The sequence below is a fragment of the Pezoporus occidentalis genome, unplaced genomic scaffold (assembly GCF_034315485.1).
Source record: "Pezoporus occidentalis ecotype Australia unplaced genomic scaffold, CSIRO_AGI_Poc_V1 ctg200, whole genome shotgun sequence".
NCBI lineage: Eukaryota > Metazoa > Chordata > Aves > Psittaciformes > Psittacidae > Pezoporus > Pezoporus occidentalis.
The window spans coordinates 2547454-2567286 of record NW_026913857.1 but is presented as its reverse complement, the minus strand read 5'-3'; the positions used below and the strand labels follow the sequence as shown (position 1 = coordinate 2567286).

Below are 19833 nucleotides of genomic sequence, written 5' to 3'. Positions count from 1 at the left end.
TTTCTTCCTGTTTTCTGATGCATTTGGTGAAACATGGCAGCACAACGATGTACCTGGCATGAAACTGCCTGGAGTCTTCACAGCAGCCCGGCTCAGACATGGGAGACTGCAGCCACAGCTTTCTCTACAGCCCAGCATCCTGGAGGGCTCTCAGCAGCCATGCCCAATGCACCCTTCTCACTGCAGTAAATACCAGTGAGGCTATTATTTGCCGGTGCTCATTATTGTTACAGAGGAAGCATGTGGTCAGTGCCTTCCTGTGCCTGAGCCCTGTGAAATGCTGGTGTGAGCAATGGCTCCAGAGTCAGGAAATCCATTCATGGTGGTGAGGAAGAGCCATGCCAGACCCGCAGTAGGTGGCCTCTCCTCCAGGCAGCTCATTTGCACCAGCAGAAGGTACAGGTTCATGTTCAATGCCCCCCTGAGCTTCCCTGTGTCACAGCCCATTTGCATCTCCTGTCAGCTTCCCAGGGCTTGACAAGTTGCAAATTGCTCACAGGTTGCAGCGGCGCTCTGCTTCCTGCAAAGCGATGCAAACGCAGCAGCTCCGCAGTGTGGGAGAGTGAGCAGAGGGAATGCGGAGCAAGGAGGAAATTAAAACTGAAATGAAGGTCTAAAACAACAGTGAGGAGATGGGAGGGAGGGAAAGAGCCCAAGCTAAGTGGTGTAGCTCTTTGTGCCTTTGCGTCAGGAGGGATGGGTGGGCTCACTGGCCCACAACAGATACTACTCAGCATTGAGCAAGCGAACGTGTGTGAGCAGGGGTTTCAGAAGTGCCTTGTGCTACTCCTGAGACCCTGGTCCCAGCCTGCAGAATGCTTCCTATTGCATTGTCACACAAAATCAAGCTCCTGGCACCTTGGTCTAGCACACAGCTGCCCAGGGATCCGAAACAAAGAGGCAGATGGCCCACGGGTGCAGAATACACAGTACAGGAATAACTCTGGGTCTGGGGCTTGCTGGGAGATGAGAAACGATCCTTTCCTGCCTGTTCTCTGTGATGAGTTGCATAGAAGCATTCAGCATGAGCAGAGACAGGCTTTTGAAAGGCACTGGAAATGTTCTTACCTTTCATCTGGACAAAGTCGAGCTGATGGATGGACTGCAGCAGAGGGGCATTGTCAAGGTTCAGGTCAAAGTCCGTGGTCATCCGGGGTGTGAGTGTTCCCTTTCCCCACTGGTCCTCAGTTAAGTGCACTCTCCTGATGAGAGCGTCGGAGATCTGGTGGCAAGGAGCAGCCTCAGCTACCAAGGGCTACACTGTATGATGTGTGTTGTCCCTACCCTGCTTTCCTCCTTCCCTGTGCCTCCCAGGCTGCCACGTCTGCCCCTGACTGCCAAGGCTGGGACATCACACATGTTTTCTAGTATCACCCTTCACTGCAGGCTCAGATTGGCAGAGGGACCCCAGGAACTTTGGGGACTACTTTAAAGCCAGGGTCTAGTACCAAAGGGACCAGCCCAGGAATGAATAGTGTGATGCACTTCTCAAGTGCTGTATGTCCATTTTTTGCTGGAGAGCCATGAGACAGCATGCTGTGATCACTGCTCCAGAGATACACCACCATCTACTGCAATCCTCTTTCTCTGGTCAGAGTAAAAATGTCCCTGGCCTGGTTCTTCTTCTGTCCTGCTGCAAATCTGGAGGTAATGAGAGGTTGGCCCTGATTTTACAGCTGGAAAAGCTGGGGACATCACCCTTGGTGTAACTCCCCAGCTCTGCTGTGTTACCCCATAGCCCTGAGCTGTGCAATGCCTTTCCCGCTCCCCTCGCAGCCCAGATGTGAGAGCTCCACACCAACCTGCAGGAAGCCACTGGGGTCGTTCTCCTTGATGACCTCCAGGCAATACTCCATCAGTCCCGTGGTCTGGCGCAGCTTGACCGTGCAGTGAGAAATTTGGTCTCGCACCACCTGCAATGGCACGAGGAGAGCAGCATTGCTGGGAGCTGTGGGGTTTTGGGATATGGGGAGAAAATGGGCTTTGGTGCTCCGTGAGCACAAGGACAGGGTCAGGGCAATGCAAAAGCAGACAGAAGATTCATGGGAACAGAAAAAGTCCAAACTGGTCAAGGCTCAGACACCAAATTCCAGATCTTTGAAAATCTGGTGAAAAACAGCAAGCCTTATTTAGCTCAAAATTATTAACCCATGTGATTATTCAAAGCAGTAGGGCAGTTCCATGCTCTGTCTTTAATTAAGACAGCTTCCAAATGGCAGCTTATGAAGTCAATGCAAAGCAAATGTCTACCTCCGTAGATACGCAGCTGCTGCTGCAGCCTCTGTGGGCTGCCCTATCCATCCTCAGCACAGAGCCAGGATATAGGGTTGGCTCCGAGTATTCTGGTATTTCCAAGAGGAACGAACGCACCACCTCCCTCAGCTCTGACTAATGTATTTGAGAGAGACAGCACTCATCTCCCATCAGCTGAGATGAACCATGCTGCAGGATTGCCTCATTTTCTCCACTGGCTGCAGCGGAATCCTGGGGATGAGCTCAGAGGGAGAAATGTGCCAGTGAGAGGAGATAAACCCACTCACTTTGTGGCAGAGCTCCCTGCAGCATGCTGAGCTCTGCCTGGAGCTGCCCAGGCTGCATGCTAAAGCACATCTTCTTGCAGCCAGCAATAATTCCCCCAGGGGGATGTGTTTCAGCATCCCAACAGCAGAATCCAAGCAAGTGTGTGGTTTGGCCTGAGCCTGCAGGCTCTGCTGACCTCCCCTGAAACACAGCGGGCAGGAAGGGATCAGGCTCCAATGCCACGAGGGTATATTTGAAGTTTGGCTGGTCCCTCACGCTGAATCCCCACAGAAGGAGACAGTGCAGGTCTGCACTCAGTGTCAGTGAGACTTCTATCACAGGAGATTGGCAGAACAGCTCAGGAAGAGAGATTTTATGCTTTAGAGGAATGTGCTCATGACAGATTATTTGTCTTTCCCTTTCCCTTTAAAGCTGGGTAAAATTCCCTGCTAGGACTGAATAAAGCTATGCAGCTCCCGAGACCGCAGCTATTCAGGATGATACAGACAGTGAAGATGAGCATCTGCAGCTGCAGTGTGATGGGAAAAGCTGCAAGAAGCAGCGATTAACATTTCAGTGAACCCCAGTGCCTGTGTGCCCACCATTCCATAGGCACAGCAAAATGAATGCCCTGGGCTCTTCCTGTGAGCATCCCTACCGGTGTGAGGGATGGGGAGGTGAAACGAAGCACATGTCAGCCTCCTGTGGTGAATAAACCTGGGCTTCAGGAGGGGCAATGGCTCCTGCAGAGCAATCAATCACATCCTGCGTTGTTTAATTATTATTTAATCACCTCTACTTAATCATCTAACAGGAAGAAAACAATTACCAGTCTTGCAACTTGGGACAACATATCTGCTTCTGTGAAATGCCAGGAAGCATTCTCCTAGACGGCTCCTGGTTTTTAGGGAGCATCCACTCCCTGCTGCTTTGAGCAATCCCAACCTGATGTTTCCAGCCTGGTGCACAGGGGGGCTGGAGCAAGCCCAGGCGATGGGACCGGGCTGTGTGCAGGGTGGACAAGGCAGCAGAGGGAGCTCCCATATTGCTCCTCTGGACTAAGATGTGTGTACAGAGGGTTGAAGAGATGCTGGATTGCCCTGAGACAGGGCTAGCGAGCAGCACAATAGGCACACACTGGTTTTGGCCTCAAACACTGTCATTAAAGAGGAGAGTTCATTCAATAATCTATAATGCCAGTTTCTGACACTTGAGTGCACTGGGATGGCTCTGCTGGGAGCCATCTGCAGTGGAGGCAACAGCTAGTCCTGGAGATCTGGATTCCCACACTGACCTTTTCTGAAAGCATGAGCAAGCCCCAAGAGCTCCTTTCTCAGCAGGAATGGTCAGTCCTTTGGAATAGGATCCAGCAATCTGCAGCCCCTGCCATGCAATGCAAAGCAGTCCTTTGCATTAGTTTAGTCTCTTCTCCTCAAGAGAGAGGGTGATGGGGGGGGGGCAGTTCTGCTCTTGCAAGGGTTGTGTGGATGTTGGGTCTCCCAGCTGCAAACCATGTTGTGACACTGAGTGTGAGATGAGCCCAGAGTGTGGGCTCCAGCCTTGCTCTGAGAGCATATCCTGACTGCACTGGCTGAGCCAGAACAAAGTTTTGCATTCCCTGCCTGCTGGGCTGCAGATGGGCAAGTGGGGATCCCATCCTGAACACCCAGAAAAGCAGCCTCCTTCTTTCATGCAAGATCCCTCTCTAAGGAAATGCACATGCCACCAGGAAGACAGTGAAGATGGGACTGATAAACAATCTTCTTATCTGCTTTGCAGTTTAAATCTCTGATTTGCCCAGGATAATGAATTTGTGAGCCTCCCCCTGCCTTAGTAGATGCTTTCGAAGCATCACCAGCAGAACTGCCATCTGCTCCCTCCAGCCAGATGCAAGCCTCCAAGAAACAGCATTTGCTCAGTGAAGACAAGCAGTGTGTCCCAAGACAGCTCTGGACATGCGGCTGGCTCCCTAGCACCCGCTTGGCCAAGAGACGAGGCGAGAGGACCTGCCACCACTGCTCTGGTGTTAACTGAGACATGCAGGGCTTCCTGGCACTGCCTGGGAGCATCGAGCTGGGGCATGAAGATGCCAGCCCTTGCTTTGCCCCTCTACCCTGCCCACTCCTCCTCAGCAGGGTGAAGAGAGGCCAGCGCCAAGGAGGCTCCAAGCTCATTAATTACCAGGCTTCCTGGCAGGTTATCCCTGCTAATCAGGTCTGGTCAGGAGTGGAAGAGCTTGCTGCAGGCTGCCACTGAGGCTATGTAAATCTTCATGCATGTGGGTGCAAACAAGAAATTCCATTCAAACATAACGTTTGTAAAGGTGGTCGAAGGCCAGAACAGAGAGGCTGTGGAGTCTCCAGCCTTGAATACATTTAAAGCCCAACCAGAGGCAGCCCAGAGAAGCCTGCTCTAGGTGCTCAGAAACTGCACCCAAAGCAGTGGATGCAGCTCTGCCGCCGCCTACACCTTTAGTCTGAGCAATCCTGCCCTTCTGTAACTGTGATCCCCTTTGGGGACCAAGCACCTATTCATCTGAAGAACTAGAGCACGAAAGAGCAGTTTAATTGCAGCATCTATGCAGCAGGCAAGCCAGCAAGGGAAATGGTGATGCTCCTCTCATCACCAACAAACTGTTTTCAAGGCACGAAGAGTGATCTCTGGTTGGGACCTAGTGGGGCTTCATGGCTCTACAGCTTTTGCACTCTATACAAGAGAAATGGGATGCAGACAGGAACGTTGATTAGGGAAAGGAAAGGTTTTAAGAATAAGACATAGGCATCTCCCACACCTTTAAAGGCATGGTCTAAGCCCAGTGAGGCCAGTGAAGCCAAAAAGTTTTCCATATCGCCTTAAGTATCCTGTGGTTCTCCTTGTGCATCTGGGATTTCCACTCTTTGGGGTACCTCAGCTCTCTGTTACCCCAGTAATGAAGAGTATTTCGATGAAGGAAGCTGAAAATGAAATCTGGAAGTTCCTCAAACCCCTGACTCATGCAAAAAATAAGGCTGTGTTGGGCAGATAACCAAGAAACCACACTGCCATGAATCCTGTATGGAGGTAGACAGATTACAAACCTCTCCTGAAACTATGTTGGTAACACACCACACCGAATGGTGGCATCTTCTGGGAAAGGGCTAATGGCTCAGGTGGGAAAGGGATCTGGGCAGCTCCATACATTTTGTTTGTGGTAGTTTCTATCAAATGCTTTTTTTTTCCCTTCAGCTGCCAAAGGAGGCAACAGCCAGAACCTGACTGCTAATTACAGCCTATAAAAAGGACTTCTGCTGTGCACTCACAGCAGTTCACTACTACCTTAAAATAGGACATTTATTTCAAGAGCTTTTATTCCCTGTAAGATGACATTAACTATAATTTACATTTTAATATAGCTCCTAGAAGGCAGTAACATCTGCACGCATCTCTACTTACATGTCTTCCTCCCCTTCCTCCTCTTTTTAGTACTTGGCTGATAACCGATTTTCAAGACACTCAACCTCACTTGAACCTCAGCTCCTCAGTGCCCAGGATGAGTCCTGCTGGGAATGTCATATGAAGGACATGGAGCCTCCTTGGGCACACCATGGATGGGGTTTGGTCACCTGCATGGCTGTGGGGATGGACAGCAGTGTTACAGAGCATTGGTGCTGTGCTTTGCCGCAGCGCTGCAAACCCACATGGAAAAATCCCTGGGAAAGATCCCGACAGTTTGACTGTGCTGAATCCCACAACCACGCATCCTCTGAGCAGAGCACTTCCAGGTGGATGTTTCCATGGTGACTTGCCTCTTGCTACTGGGAGAGGAAAAGCAGAGCTGCTGCATTAACAACCCTGTGCGATGCTGGTGGTGACACGCCCTGAAGGCTTGCACAGCTTGTTCTGATCAGAGGCTTCTGCAGGCACCAACAAGTATGGGAAAGTGCAATATGAAGACCTGATCTCCAGTGCAGAGCCACTGGGGAAGATGGCACATAGATGCTGTGGGGGACAGATTTCAACAGAAAAAGGAGAAAGCTTGAGGGACATCAGAAAATCAGGGACATCCCTGCAGCGAAATCACAGCTCTGCTGAGCAACACAGTGCCCAGCTCCCAGTGCTGATGTCCTTCCCAAGGTGGGCAGATACCATGGCAGGGGAGAAATAGTGCAGAGTGTGGAGGGATTTGTAAGATAAAGCAGTGGTGCAGTATCTGCATCTTTGGGAAATAATGTATGTTGTAATGAGCTTATCAGACCTGTGTGTCCTGTCTGGTGTTTCCATATAGAAATGGTGCAGTGCAGGAAACTAGGCCTGTACTTCTGTCCTGTCTCTCATCCTTTCACACCAGTCCTGATCACCAGAGACCTAATTCAAGACGGACAGCAAGTTCCCCTGGGCTTCCTGGAAAATCCTGACTGTAATCCCTAAAGAAAGGTCATGGACCAGCATTTCATCTCTGGAGATCCAGCACTATGGACAGGAGCCCTCGGTGAGCATTTCCCTTATAATTAACTCCTCTGGGAAGTGTGACAACCACTGTTTGCCTGCAAGGGCTCTGTGGCCAAAGCACCATGGTGAAATCATGAAGCAAAGACATCCTATGACTTGAAGGCCAGAAGAAGACCAGAACAGCACACCAGTACTGCCAGGAGCTTAAAGGAGGTGCATGCAGTGCTCAGTCCACATGTGCTGTGGAGGAGATATTTCTCCCTGGGACAATGCTGCGGAGTAGCCTCTGTGTCCCCTGCACAAACCAGCTTGTGCTGTAGGACATCGTCCCTTGGGGAAGACCATACTGATCCTCTGAAAACCAGGTCAGCAATGAGGAGTGGGACAGACTAGGAGGTCTGTCCTGGAGGTGGAGCAGGCACCTGGCCCCACTGCTCCTCCAGATACTGGAGGACATGGCAGTGGCAAGTGGGCACACATGCCAGGCTTGTGGTGGCCTGGTGTGGTCACGAGACCCTGTGCATGCCCACTGAGGATGGTAGGGATGTACCCAACAGGACTGAGGCTGTCCTGCACCCCCTGTCCTGTCTGCAGCTTGTGAAAGCAGACAAGACCTTCTCTGTGGCTGTCCCCAAACCAGAGGGTATGGAGATGATGCTGAAGCAAGCAGACACTGTTCTCAGCCTAACAATGCTGAAGTCACAGGAGGCAAATCTCAGTGTGCAGGACTAGCTGGCACTTGAGTGGGTCACAGCTGCAAGACTGTCCCTGTATTAAGTGTAAAAGCAAGCACTGCTGCATTTATTACTTACCCCTCCCAACCCAGTAAGAATTAAAAGGGAAAACCAAATCATTTCAGGCTAAAAATCTTCCCAACACTCCACAGGCTGCAGAGCAGAGGGGAGCAGACTCTGGGTTTTAAACACCTGCTGTGATGCTATGGATAACTGGATGCAGGCTTGTGTACCACATCTGCTGGAGCATGCAGGGCCACAGAGCCCTTCCTACCCATGCAGCTCCCTTCACATGGCACATGGGGAGCTGTCAAGGGCTGGGTCCTTCAGGGAGGGTGGATTGGGGCCTCATTTTAAGAGAGTCCAGTGTGAAACCTAGAGGCTGTTTCTTTTTTTAAGGGTCAGACCTACTAATGGGAAAGGCCAGCTGATAACAACAGTGGATGGGGTTGGGATGTACATATAAGTGTGCTGGTAAGAGCAAGCAATGGGATGCAAGTCCCTTCCTCTGGCCAAAAAGTGAAAGGCCTCCATGGGTTGTGCTGAGCAGGGAAATTCTTTGTGCTGCTTGGCTTTGTGAGAGTTTAATTAACTGTGCCCTGAAGGGGAAGAGTGAAAAAGAGCCCACCAGGCAGTGGGGGCCTTCTCTGCACCTAGAAGAGAGGCTGGTGGCACGGCATGCCTATTTGGGGTTGTGCTTTATTGAGCATTAATGCTGGGCTTGGTCCCACAAAGCTGCTATTGTCCATCTCCTGATGGAAACACTCACAAGCCCTTGTATTGCGGTGCCCATCATCTGCAGGCAGGCTGGAGACTGATGGCCTCCTCCCTCATTTTAGGCAGGTCCAGGAACCCCTCCAGAGGGATGGTGGCCAAAAGCAAGGCCAAGGGGATGCAAGTAGAGCCAGAGAGAAGACACAGATGTTTCTAGGCAGAACAGTGAAATGCAGTTGGAAATGCCCATCCTAAAGCACAAAGTGATGTCAGTGTGAAATGCCTCAGCTGGCCCATATCAGTGACGGCCAGGGTGCAACTACCTTGTCCCACAGACACTGGGCACTGCTACTACACCCACTCTACCACTCCCAGGTGAGATCTGGCCCTTTGCTTCCATTCTCATCCCTAGATGATCTGAAAAGAAGCAGTGTCATGACTGCAGGAATGACACAAGTCAGGAGCCTGTTCTCACACCGAGCTGACCTCAGTGCTCACGTTGAGAGCTGCATCTCAGCTCCCCCAGCACCAACAATTCACTTCGCAGTGCAAACACCACCCTGAGGCCATGAGGTGCTCACCACATACAGAAAACAGAACAATTCCTGCTCCTCCCTGATGATGGAGGTGCCATCCCATGCCATCAAGTGACACATAAATTGAGCTGAAGCCAACTGAAGTTACAGGCACTCAGCATCTATGCTAGTGGCTCAGAAGCTACACAGGACATGAACAAGGTCATTTTCCAGCCTGTAGATGCTGTACACATGGCTGCTGACATAAGGAGTAGTAATTGGCCCAGTAGTAGAGTAATTGAGTGAGAACCATGACCTGAAGGAAGTCTGTCATGCTGTAAGCAGGCTGGGCATCTGCAGCAAAACGAAGTTCAGCTAATGTGGAAAGCAAGAAGAGAGGCTTTCCATAGACCTCCCCTCTCCTCCTGTGGTGCTTCACGCCAACAAACAGCACCAGTCCTCATCCCCACCTGGTGCCAACCTTGCAGAAAGCACCATTCAAGCTGGTGGGTAAGGGCTCACCTTCAACTTGTGCTCGTGCTCCTTGTTGACCCGGGACAGCAACTGAGCTTTCCTTCTGTTGAGGGCATCAATGAGGGCGTCACACTGGGCCACCAGGCAGGCCTCGAACTCCACACTGTTCTCCTGTGGGTCAGAGCAGAGCATTACAACCCTGGACACATCTCCAGTTCAGCTGGGGAACCTGATTTTTTACTATGATACCACATGGGCTATTTCTACATGTGCTGCTGCACCACTGCAACTCACAAATCCATAGCATTAGCATGTGGGATGCTTACACCCTTGGCTCACAGCAAATGTGGTGGGAGCAGGTGGGGAACAGGTTTGGTCTGTCCTGCCACATCCTTGGATCTACCCATGGCAGAGACAGGGGTCTCTGCTGCTCCCTCCATGACACAGGCATCTTTGGGAGGAGCATTTTTTGGGAAGCTGCAGGGGAGTAATATGAAAAGTCAGGGGTGAGCCCCTTTGGGACAGCACCCACCAAACAAAGGTAGGGAGATGGGACAGGACTGCAGAGAGCAACTCATCCTGGTGGGAAGGGGCTGACTGTTTCCCAGCCAGAAGATACAGTACCTGGATTTGCTGCACCATGTTGCGGAGTTGGACCAGGAACTCTTTTGCTTCCTTGGCTCTGTCTGACAACCCATTCAGGGCTTGGGAAAGCTGGCTCTGCAGGGAGAAGAAAGAGCAAGGTTACTGCCATGTTCTGGACTCATCCTCATGTTGGAGGACCTGATAGGTGTATGATTTGGGCTGGGGATAGACTAAAGTTCAGCACTGCCTTCCTGGAGTGTGCAGCCTTCAGCAACCCACCAAGGTATTCTTCTGCCCTTGCTGCCCTGCATGTAAGGAGAGGAAAAGGAGGGTTAGTCATCATCACGGATGCCCTGGGTTTGGGAAGAAGATAATCAGTATCCACATCCTCCATGGGCTTCCCTGAGGGATCAGGGACAACCCACATCCATCCAGCGTCTCCAAGTGAGCCAGTCACTACCTACCTGTGCTCTCCAGGGAGCCAGTCACTACCTACTATCTGTGCTCTCCAGGGAGCCAGACACCAAAAACCCTGTAGGATCTGACCCATGTTTGCTGCAGGTGATCAGCAGAAGGGCTCAGGTCAGGCTACCCAGAAGGGCTCAGGTCAGGCTACCCTGAATCAGACCAAAAATCTCCCTGAAAGGTAAAGCTGGTTCCTCCATTGCCATGCAAAATATTGCTCCCTCCTCCTCTGGTGCTAGGGATGGGAGCAAACACTCACAGCCTGCTCTTGCCTGTGCTGGGCTGAGCAGGAATCTTCCCCATCTGCTGTGATTTCAGTAAGAGTTGATCACCCATGACAATTTACCTCTCGGAGGGATTTTGCCTCTTTTGTGGGCTCAAACTGCCTGCAAACACCACACAGGTTTTGAGGTGTGATCCTTCTTTGTGGCAGACACAGAAGGGAGCCCAAATCTCCAAAACCTAATGTATCATCTCTCCTGTGATCAGGATGTCGGCATCAGGCTGGCACCTGCCTTGTGTCATGCTCCCCTGAATGCCAGCATGGAGAGAGGAAGAAGGTGAGATGGGAGAGGGGAGTAAAGGGAGCGATGGTGCAGAAGGGACGCAAGGTCACCAGTGCGTGGTGCCTGCTGAGATGGTGCTGGGCTGAAATTGAGAAAAAGAGGCATTGCTATCAGAGAGATGAGGTAGCAAATGAATGGCAACCATTTAATGGCCCAGAAAATGACCTTACTGCTGCCTCCCCAGGAGATGTTAATATAACCCTGGTGATTTCTGAAATTCCTTTGTAATTTATAGTGCCCAAGCCATTAGGATGCGGAGCTAATCAGCAAATGCATCTCTAATAAAAATGGGATTACTAAATCAGCTCAGTAGGTCTCCCTGTCTTTCTTCCTTTCCCTCCCTAAGCCAAAACTGGAGGAGAGCTGAGGCCAGAGCCCGAACTGCTCCCCCAGTGGCAGCCTCACGCACCCCAGGGACCACCCAGCCCTGCCTCTCATCCTCTCCACTGCGCCCATGTGAAAGCCTCCATCGCCCTGCCCCATGCTTGCCCTCTGCAGCCACGCATGGCTCCAGCCCCCCCAGATTTAGGAAGACGTGTTAAACCCAGCAAGGTGGTTTGCTGAGAACTGCAGGGCCCTGGCCTTCGGCAACACAGGCAATTGAGAGAAAATCAGCAGGAGTTTGTTATGTTTACAAGCTCCTCATTAAAACTGCAGCATGCTGAGGTTTTTTCTTTTAATAAAGTCTTTGGAAGGCTTTTTCTTTTCCTATCAATATACATCCCAGAAAGGGGATCTTTGTATCAAAATAACTCTTTGAGTCTTTCCTAATGGGAAAGCATTTAAAATGTGCTCTTGAAATTTAGTAAGAGCTCTGTGATGCCAGTGCACACTGTCCACAGGTAGCTCCTTCACCCTGAACACTCCCAACCTCGCAGCACAATGTCTTCCATGGCACAACAAGCTTTGAGCCTGTCCACAAAATGAAAAAGATGGTCCATCACCTTCTGAGCATCTCTCCCTGTGGTCTTACAGTGCATCCCACTCCTCAGCTCAGCCCTTCCCTCTGCTCAAGGTGTTCTCAATGCCACCAGTGCCTGCAGGTGGGGGGCATGAACTACTCAGGAAACTGTATTTTCTCCATAATTGTAAGGTTGGTGAGGTGTGCAGTGGACACCCTGCCCCGTGCCTTGCCCCCAGCATGGAGAATGGGATGCCTGGCTCACACTGATGTGCTAGCATTGTCTGAGCAAACCTGGTGTTCCCATACATAGGGTTCTCACTGGACATAGGAGCTCTAAGGTTTTTTCAACAGCATGAGCTTTGTGCTCATCTCCAGGAAGGGTCCCCACCATGACAAGACTCTCCTGGAGTTCAGACATGTTCCTGGACACATCCCCTTTGAAACAAACATCTGCCCAGCTCTCCTGCTGCATCCCTGATGCTTATGGCAAGAGTCACCCCGCTGGGGACTCTGAGCTGCAAGCCATCACAGTCAGCCCATTAAACAAGGTTAATTAATGCTATACGACAGTGGAGCGCGCATGGGAATGTGTGCAGGGACTCACAGGCATGCCTGAATATATTCATTAAGGGCAGTGCTGCAGGCGCAGTGACAATGTGATTCATAACCATATGCCACAGGAAAACAAAGCCCTTCTGGTTTCTGTTATTATGTTAATAAGTCAGAGGCTGCAGAGAGAAATTAAATGACTGATTGGGTTTGTAAATTCTACAGGTACCTCCAATGACCCTTGGAGCAAACCCAAGCTTTAATACAGTCTGTCACCTCGGAGGATTTAATCACCAGACACAGAAGGCAGAATCACAGGTTCTGCGGGATCTATATGGAAGGAGTAGGAGACGGACACTCAGGAGGAGTCCTCCATCTGGGAGCAGGGGGTCAGAAGGACCGCAAACCTTGTCTTCTGCAGGTGCTCCACCAGCTGTCAGGAAGCAAGATGCTGTTAATGTTTCTGACACACAGTGGAGGGATTTCCTCTCCCTGTGAAAAGCTGGAACGTTGCGCTTTGCATCTCCATGTGGGAACAAAATCATTGGTTCTTCTTGGGGCCGGGAACCCAGTTCTGGGGACCACTGTCCCCTCACAGCACAGGGGACGGTGGATGGAGACCTGTTGTCCTCCAGTGCGCAGCGGGTCAGCCAGCCCACATGTGCTGGACTGGAGCAGAATCCCACACCAAGCTATCACAGGCAGAGGAATTAATGAGTGCGAAATGAAGAAAAATCTCATTTAGTGGCTCTTAAAATCAAGTGAATTTGTTCTTTGCGGAAAGCTGGCTTCTTTTTCAATGCTCTTGTTTCAAGGCAGTATGAAGAGACCTCTGTAACTCACATTAACATTAATGGGAGCTAAGCATTTAAATCTGTCCCCGGAGCACTTAGAAGAGAATCCATCCCTTCTTTGTGCTCACTAATAGCTCTGTAACCCTCCTTCCCAGGCAGGCTGACAAAGGAATTTCTGTCACTCTTTGATTCTCCCTTGTCCCAGGGCACGGATGAGCACAGTTGGGCAGAAGGCTGGTGGCTCAGAAGGGCTGAGCGGGCTCCAAGAAACAGAGAAAAGCACCATTTTAAATGCTGCATCATTTCTCAGACAGAGCTGATCTGATTCTCCTGCTGTGTAACACAGCTGCCAGCAATGGAGCTCCTCCAGGTTTACCTTGAGGTGAGGAGGGAGATGGGCTTGTTATTTTAGGAGACACTGGGTCCTGCTTGGCATTGGAGTCATGAAGCCAGCTCTGTGTGACAGCTCCATCTGGCATACCAAGAAAAGCCTGAAGTTAGCTAGTGCTGGCCACCAACAAGAGCAAGGAGCAGTTGCTCCCATTTCAAACCTCCACTTGCTTTCAGGCTCTGACACTGGACAAGATGGAGTAGTCAGGAGAGACACCATTCTCCTGCTCTGCTCAGCAGAGAGGAGGGCTCCTCTGCAAGCCAAAACCCAGTTGCCAGCCCAGGTCACCTGGCCAGCTGGAAGCCCTGCTCTGAGCTCTGTCCCCAGCCAGCAAGGGCTGCACCCACATGGAATCCTAGAATGGTTTGGGCTGGAAGGGCCTTAAAGCTCATCCAGTTCCAACCCCCTGCCACAGGCAGGGGCAGCTTCCACTAGACCAGGTTGCTCCAAGCTCCATCCAACCTGGCCTTGAACACTGCCAGGGATGGGGCAGCCACAGCTTCTCTGGACAACCTGTGCCAGTGCCTCAGCAACCTCACAGGGAATATATAATATCTAATAATATAATATCTAATCTAAATCTGCCCTCTGTCAGTTTAAAGCCATTCCCCCTTGTCCTGTTCCTGTATTCCCTTGTAAAAAGTCCCTCCAGCTCTCTTGTAGGACCCTTAAGGCACTGGAGGGCAAGTTTGTGTGTAATAGGGAAAGGTCACAAATTCAAATGAGATCAAGAAAGGACATTTCTGTTCAACCCCAGTGTAGCACCTTCTGTATAGGGGTAGTCTTCCAGCCTCCAGCAGTTCACAGGAACCTCATGAGATTGGCATGGCTTTTAGATAGCCTGTGTAAGTCTCCTTGAATTTCTTTTCCACATTACTGTCCTGTCTCATTATGGACTAACATAAGCTTTTATTACAAGACCAGAGAATGGCCACGAGGATAAGGGGGCTAAACCACCTCCCATATGAAGACAGGCTGAGAAAATCGGGGCTGTTCAGTCTGGAGAAGAGAAGGCAGCATGGAGACCTCATAGCAGCCTTCCAGTATCTGAAAGGGTCCTAGAAGGATGCTGGAGAGGGACTCTTCATTAGGGACTGTAGTGATAGGACAAGAGGTAATGGGTTCAAACTTTGGCAGAGGAGAGCTAGTTAGATATAAAGAAGTTCTTCCCTGTGAGGGTGGTGAGGCACTGGCAGAGGTTGCCCAGAGAACCTGTGGCTGCCCCATCCCTGGCAGTGTTCAAGGTCAGGTTGGATGGGGCTTTGAGCAACCTGGTCTAGTGGAAGCTGTTCCTGGCAGAGGGGTTGGAAATGGATGCCCGTGAGGTCCTTTCCAACCCAAACCATTCCGTGATTCTATGATCATCCACAAAGTCCTGTAACAAGGAGTTCACAGCTTAAACATGTGCCCTGTGAGAACTACTTTCTCTGGGTGGTGCAAACTCTGCCTGCTTCAAAGGCCACTTGCCCTTAAGATTTCAGATGTCTGCACCTCCTCATCAGTCACAGATATGCTAGGTGCTGCCTGTTACCCCAAGACAGAAAAACCAGCCCAAAATTGCTCTTGGCATTACACTGAGAGCCCAGTACCTGCTCTGACATCCCAAATGTTGCAACCAGCTCGTTTCTTCTCTCCTTCCAACCAAGTAATCTCACAGCCAATTCCTCTGCTGGAGCATCCATAGGAGGTAAAAGAGAAGAGGAATAAGCCACAGCAAGAAAAGCTGCTGCTCCCAGCTGTTCTGCTTGTACCCTCAAAATGATGAGGAGCTGTCAGAGATGCTGAAGTCCTGTGCTTCTTTCTTTTAATTAAAGCAAAAGACCTACAGCCTTTAAATCTTGAGGCAAGCTTACTGTATGTGATGCCTGACTAATTAAAATGGGATGTTTAATTAAAACTTGCATTCAGTCAGGAAGTTGATGAAGCTAAACTGTTACTAATTGGCTTTTGGCTCCAGTCACGAGAGCCTGACTTTTGGATACAGCGCTTCCTAAGGAGAGGATCCAGGAGTTCTGTCTGGAGCTGCAGCCTGGGCTGAACCTGTCCCTTGAGACCGGAGCCTGCACCACAGGGTGAGGGGAGACCAGAGCAGACGGGACCACGTCCCGGGGTCCTGCAGGAGCTGGTTCTCCTGGGAGATGGGTGACTGTGGAGCTGGCTGTGCCCTGTGCACAGGGAGCCTCCCTCCTGAGCCTGCTCCCGGCCATCATCAATGCCCACATGAACTCACGTCCTCATCCCTGTCCTCGTTCTTCCTTTGCCCACCTGACATCACCCACTCGCTCCTGCCAGGCCTGCTCTGAGGACGAGCAAAGCCGGAGCATCTTTGCTGCTAAGAACTGTAACTGAGCCAAGACAGGCGACAGGAACAGAGCATGGGTCTGAACGACCCCTCCTCAAACACCGCACCACCGCTGCTGCCCATTTGACGTGGGTCCAGCTCAGCTTCTTCTGGCTTCCCATGAGAAGGATGTGCTCTCAGCCTGACATAAGTAACACACACAAAGGCAGTAAAGTAACAGGCAGAAGAGCCTATGCTTGTCAGCAGGACACACAGACAGGGCCAGTTTGTGAGCAAAGCTCCTGGTGTGAACTGTGGGCTAGGAATGAACCCTTAGGAACGGCTCCTGCTCCCCTGCTGCAGACAATGGGGGAAGCAAGGGATGGGAAGGCAGCGATCGCTCCCGCTGCGTACGGGGCCCCTGGTTCTCCTTCGCTGCAGTGATGCCAGGAAAACCGGGGTCTGCAGGAGGAGGGTGGAAAGTAAACTGTTAAATAGAGCAGCCCAGGGAAAGGAGCTGCACACGGGGAGCATGTGCAGGGGCTCTGTGGCAGCCCCGAGGGCAGCTGGCGTCTGCAAAGCAGATGATCTCTGCACGAGTGAGGCAGGCTGGTCTCTGGGCTGGCATCTGCAGAGCACATTATCTCTGGGGCAGATTTTATTGATATCGGAGTTAATTCCAGGGCCTGAGGAGGGGCCCCTGCATCTTTGGAAGAGGCAGAGCTCCCACTGCACCCGCTACTATTAATCATAGACCCTGGGGGATCCTGCTGGGGGAAGCACACAGCCCTTTGCCACTGCAGCGCAGGGAAAACCCCAGGCAGAACCTGAGGAGGGAGGACACCCGAGATGGGGACACTTTCGGGTGCCTCGCCTCTGCAGTGGTGACATCCATGTACTGCTCCAAAAGGATCGCCATCCCTGGCTGGATCATGGGTGAGGTACAGGCTTCTCAATGCACACAGAGAGATGTGGTGGGTTTGGGATGCTCAAAGGTCCAGCCCAGCAGAGCTGTATTGATCTGTGTGGAGCACAGGCTGTGCTCCTTTCTCTCATCTCCCATCCTTTCCCCCTGTCCCCGTGCAGCAGCACAGCAGGCTCACATGTGTCACCTGAAGCTGGCAGGGGGAAGATCTGCTCCAGAAGGGACCATGGATCAGGCCAGCATGGAAGCAGTGGAGAATTCAGCTGGGAGAAAGCCTCATGTCCTCTGTGCCAGGCAGCCAGGCTGCCTGCAGCCTTCCAAGACCTGGAGGGGATGATGCAGTGGGTTTTGCCCCTTGCCAAGTCCCAGAGCTGGGCTGCTGCCTGGCAGTTGGCTGGATTCTGTTAAAGCCACTTAGGTTTTGGTAGCATTGATAACAACAGCAAAGCTGTTCTGGGTGCTGCAGAAATCACTGCCAGTCTTGGCAGTGCCAGTTTTGAGGCCTTATCAGCTCAGCCCAGGATGTTCTCATTGTTTCCATCCAGCCCAAAACATTCCTTATCAATCTGGACTCCTGCAATAAGGAGCTGCTTCAGGGTTATGGGTGGTTGTGGGGTCCAGGGAGGCTTGGGCACTGCAGGGTACCCAGGAATAGCACCAGAGATGTCCCCATGAAAGACAACCCTGAGGGCTCATGTTGGATGCTGCCTGTCCCACTGAGGCACTGTGCTGGCCTAAACAACCCCTCTGGTACGCAGCTAAGCCTATGTCTGCATCATTCCAGGGCCAAGCTCTGTGTTTGTGGTATTGTTCGCTTCCTTGGGATCGCCATTCCTACCACATCATCTCCCCTATGCTCCCTATGATGACTGTAAGAGCCAGCCAGGAGCTGAACCCCCCAGTACCGACGTCCTGTCACTTGGGTGCACAGATGGCCCTGGCCGCTGGCTTTGTTCATGCAAACACAAGGCAGTGTATTTCCTCAGCAGGCAGAACTGATTCAAAGGCTCCAGCCTGGAAATAAAACAAGGATATATTCTTTTCAAGCATGACTTTGCTAAAACCCTTTCATTGCCTCCCATGTGGCTATGGGATTCCCTAGCCTCGCACAGGCAAACTGCTCTGCCTTTCCCCACCTGGCTGTGGGCAATGCTGAATTCATGCTGAGTTTCTTGTGCATTTCATCGAGCCTGGTCTCAGTGACACCCTGCAGCAGCAGTGGCAATGTCCCTCAGTGACGCCGCCTCCCTGACGCCCAGCTAGTGCCTAGGTGGGGGCACGGGTTACTTGATGCTGCTTCCACCCAAACAGCAGAGAATTTTGCTCCTGCTGTGAATCCTTGTGCTCACTTGCACCTGCTGCTCCCTGTTCACAGACCTTCTGTGGCCAGCACAGATGGTGCTTTGCAGCCTGCGGTGGTTTCTTAGCAGACTTTGGGAGAATCCTGTACAAGGAGGAGGGCCTGAACCCCAGCCTCCAGCATCCCTGCACTTTAACCCCACTTCTTCAAGGGGCAAACAATCGGGCCCGCAAAACTCTCCAGCAGAAGACAGAGCTGCCAAATAGCCAGAGACAGAACAAGCCAGAGGCTTGCTTCCGAAAACATGGGGACACCAGATGAAGTTATTGGATACCACTGTAGCTGCAGTGACCTCCTGTGTCTCCAGCACTGCTGTGGGATCAAGCCTGGTTTAGCTCAGCCCCCTGGAAGTGGGCAGACCTAGGATGATTCCTGGCAACATGATGAAGGCCAGCTTTGCACGCAGGGACACTCGTTGTGGATCAGTTCATGTGTGGCAACTTGCTGGGCTGCCCCCAGTTGTTGGCCTAAGCAAATGTAAGAGGTATGCAATGTCCTGGGCTGCTCCTTGCTGGCAGTTCCTTGTCCTGGGCTGCTCCTTGCTGGCAGTTCCTTGCTGTGAGGATGTGTTGAAAATGCTGTGTCCTTGCTTTGATGCAGGATATAGTTCTCACTTTGATTTTCAGAGAGAAGAAATGCAAGCATCTAGTAATAGCACCTTGATGTTGTCCAATTAATTCCTGTTTTGCTTCATTAACACTCAACAACAAATCACATTAGCTTTGCATTGGGAAAACCTAACACAAACTTCCCTCTGAAATCACAAACAGAACTGCCAGCTCTGTTAAAGGGATGCCAAGAAAAACAAGCTAAGCAAGGGTCTCTTGCGTGCCCACAGGTACACAGAGGGGCAAACAAGGTAATGGTGAGAAACTATTTGGAAAAGGCCAGATACCGAGGACTGATCTGCACAGATCTGAAGAGTGAGCTGATGCTGAGCTCCACTCTCTCCCTGTTTCAGGAGAGCCACTTTGGACTCACCCTCTCCTGGTTCTGCTTCAGCTGCACTGCATGAGGCAGCGTGCTGCTGGAGGGCATCTTCCAGGCTGTGTCCCTGGGAGAAGTCCAGGTCCTGCTGCAGCTCTGCACACAGGCATCCTCAGGCCAGGAGTACTGCGCATACATGGTGCAGCTGCGCTGCAGGCTGCTGGCCTGAGCTCAGCAGTTTCCATATCCTGCTCTGGGCGGCAGCCTCCCTTGGAGTCTTGCAGTCGAGATGATACTGATGGAGTCTGGCTGCTGCTGGGATCTGAACCCTGGCAAGAAGGCCTTGAACTTTGCTGGTGGCTGGTTCATGCACACGAGGGTACAATAAATTCCTCCCCATTGTCCCTCATGGGGCAGTCCAGGGCACTCAAAGTAGCAAGAAACTCAGCCCCAGCTCTAAAGCCTGTGGCTCGCTGAGATCCAAATGGGATCCTCAGGACCTATCTCTTCCCATCTGAAAATTTGCAGACCTAGGGGCAGAAGTTTGCACAGGCTGGACCACACATTTGTACATAGTCCTCCTTTTCCTTCCCTCAGCTATACAAAAAAGATGTGGACCGGCTGGAGAGGGTCCACAGAAGGGCCACAAAGGTAATCTGGGACTGGGAAACTGTGTGAGGAAAGGCTGAGAGAGCTGAGCT

At 51.5% G+C, this 19833-nt stretch overlaps 1 protein-coding gene across 1 annotated transcript in view; it reads right to left on the bottom strand.

The window, feature by feature from the left end:
- Positions 1 to 710: 710 nt before the first annotated feature.
- TRIM9 (tripartite motif containing 9) overlaps positions 711 to 19833 on the bottom strand; it is a 41796-nt gene continuing 22673 nt past the window's right edge. The window contains exons 2-5 of the mRNA XM_062618514.1: positions 10010 to 10105; positions 9434 to 9556; positions 1803 to 1913; positions 711 to 1222 (exon numbers count right to left, since the gene is read on the bottom strand). Coding sequence (XP_062474498.1) covers positions 731 to 1222; positions 1803 to 1913; positions 9434 to 9556; positions 10010 to 10105 — 822 coding nt within the window. The 3' untranslated portion in view covers positions 711 to 730. The remainder of the gene's footprint in view (positions 1223 to 1802; positions 1914 to 9433; positions 9557 to 10009; positions 10106 to 19833) is intronic.